At 41.9% G+C, this 2,266-nt stretch overlaps 1 protein-coding gene across 1 annotated transcript in view; it reads right to left on the reverse strand.

Moving 5' to 3' along the window:
• Nucleotides 1-232: 232 nt before the first annotated feature.
• LOC119583421 (WD repeat-containing protein 47-like) overlaps nt 233-2,266 on the reverse strand; it is a gene marked incomplete at its 3' end in the record, with an annotated part of 72,577 nt that continues 70,543 nt past the window's right edge. The window contains 2 exon segments of the mRNA XM_037931891.1: nt 233-402; nt 2,088-2,257. Of these exon segments, the coding sequence (XP_037787819.1) occupies nt 233-402; nt 2,088-2,257 (340 nt within the window).

Consider the following 2,266-nt stretch of genomic DNA (forward strand, 5'->3'; position numbering starts at 1 on the left):
TGGTGGAGAGCATTTAATTAATTAGTATTTATAACCATCCCTCTCTTAAAAGATGCAAAAATGACACTTCTAATTACCAAACCAAATTTGGATGTGGGGGGGGGGGAGGTCTTAGTAATGACAACTTTCCTAGCTTAGACTTAAACTTGAACAGAACTATCTACAACTGTACAGCATGACATAATGCAAGAAGCCACCACAGAGGAACTGAAGTCAAGGTTTCGGAACTTACCGTCCATATTACACGAGTCTGCATTGAATTTCATAAGCTTGACCGTCTTGTCGTTGGATCCGGTGGCAATGAGATCTCCCATGGGACTCCAGGCCAGGCAATAAATGGAGCCTTTGTGGTGCTTGGTGCGTTTGAAGAGGACTGTCGGTTGGTAGGTGGTGTGATCCTCCCTGCGGAGACTTACATTACAATATTTGTGGGATGATAATGCAAGTATGGAATGAGAAAGAAAGAGGGAGACAGAGAGAATGGAAATTATATAGTAAAATAACATGATCAGCAGAAATTGCAAACAATTATAACTGAATACAGCAAAATGTAATAATTTCATTCACCAAGATGAATTGTTCAACATTCAGACTTTACAACATTCATCAGACATATATTTTACAGAAATTACACAGCAGAAAAGGAATATTAATAATTTCAAATCCTGACATTTTCACACACCTTCAAAGATATGACTATCAAAGGCAGCAGCTTTGGATGTGTGAAGAATTGCAATGCATACAAAATACAACATGATTTTAAAATAGTCAAACATCTGACATTGGATACTGTGGTAATTCCAAGTCAGACAGTAATGTGTTCAGTCACTGATTATCCCCATGGGTGTCTGTTGCCCAGCTGTCATATTTCCAAAGGTGTTAACGACAATGGGAACATAGCAAAAGTTTGAATTAGAAGGGGGAAGAAAATGATGAGTTTTAAAAAGAAAAGAAAAGAAAGTAAGAAAAAAAAAGAAGAAGAAAAAATGGGAATATGATAATGTATGAGAAATGACAGAATAATAATGATAAAGGAGGAGGTATGGTAGGAGATAAATATGGAGTATAAAGAGGAAAAGAAAAAATGGAAATATTAATAAAGATCTTTGGGGTAATTTGGTAAAGGGAGAGAGGGAGGGAGAGAGAGGGAGAGAGGGGGAGAGGGAGAGAGAGAGAGAGAGAGAGAGAGAGAGAGAGAGAGAGAGAGAGAGAGAGAGGGAGGGAGGGAGGGAGGGAGGGAGGGAGAGGGAGAGAGAGAGAAGAGAGAGAGAGAGAGAGAGAGAGAGAGAGAGAGAGAGAGAGAGAGAGAGAGAGAGAGAGAGGAGAGAGAGAGAGAGAGAGAGAGAGAGAGAGAGAGAGAGAGAGAGAGAGAGAGAGAGAGAAGAAGAGAGAGAGAGAGGAAGAGAGAGAGAGGGGAGAGATGAGGAGAGAGAGAGGAAGAAGAGAGGAGAGAGAGAGAGATGGAGAGGAGAGAGAAGAGAGGAGAAGGGAGGAGGAGAGAAAGAGAGAGAGTGAGAGAAGAAGGGAAGAGGAGGAGAAGAGGAGAGAGAGAAAGAGATGAGAAGACGAGAGAGAGAGAGAGAGAGAGAGAGGAGAGAGAGAGAGAGAGAGAGAGAGAGAGAGAGAGAGAGAGAGAGAGAGAGAGAGAGAGAAAGGGACAGCAAAACATGCAACAGAAAGGAAGGGCAGAGGAGGGACTGGAAGAGAACAGAATAAATATGCAGCAGGAGGAAGAGATATAACAAGAAAGCTTTGGAGGAGGTTCAAAAATAAGAAATAAGGGTGAGGGAAGGGAAATCACAGCACAAGAGAGGGTCAGGTAACCAAAGAGTCACCTACAAGAATTAAGTCTTTATTTCGAGAGCTAGAACTCAAAAATTCTCACATATATTTCATATCAACGTCATGTACAATTATTTGTTAAAACTTATTCCTGTCAAATCCTGTCTTTTCTCCATACCTCTAACTCATCTATGACTCCAATAAAACTAACAAAACATCACAGCTAGAAATCATACAAAAACAGAGAACAGAAGAGAGAATATGCATCACTGGTCCTTCACCACAGGACTCTCATTGTTACCAACCTAAGCTCTGAAAGTTTGGGGTAACTACAGATCCGCAGCGTCTTCGAGTTGGAACCCACGGCATAGAAACGGCCTGAGGGATGGAATTCAGCACAGCGCACGGCCTGCACATCCTCCAGTGTAGTGACGGCAAGGAATCTGGGTTTGGCCTCTCCATCTTTGCTGCCAGTCTGAAAGGA

The sequence above is a fragment of the Penaeus monodon genome, chromosome 17 (genome assembly GCF_015228065.2).
Source record: "Penaeus monodon isolate SGIC_2016 chromosome 17, NSTDA_Pmon_1, whole genome shotgun sequence".
Lineage (NCBI taxonomy): Eukaryota > Metazoa > Arthropoda > Malacostraca > Decapoda > Penaeidae > Penaeus > Penaeus monodon.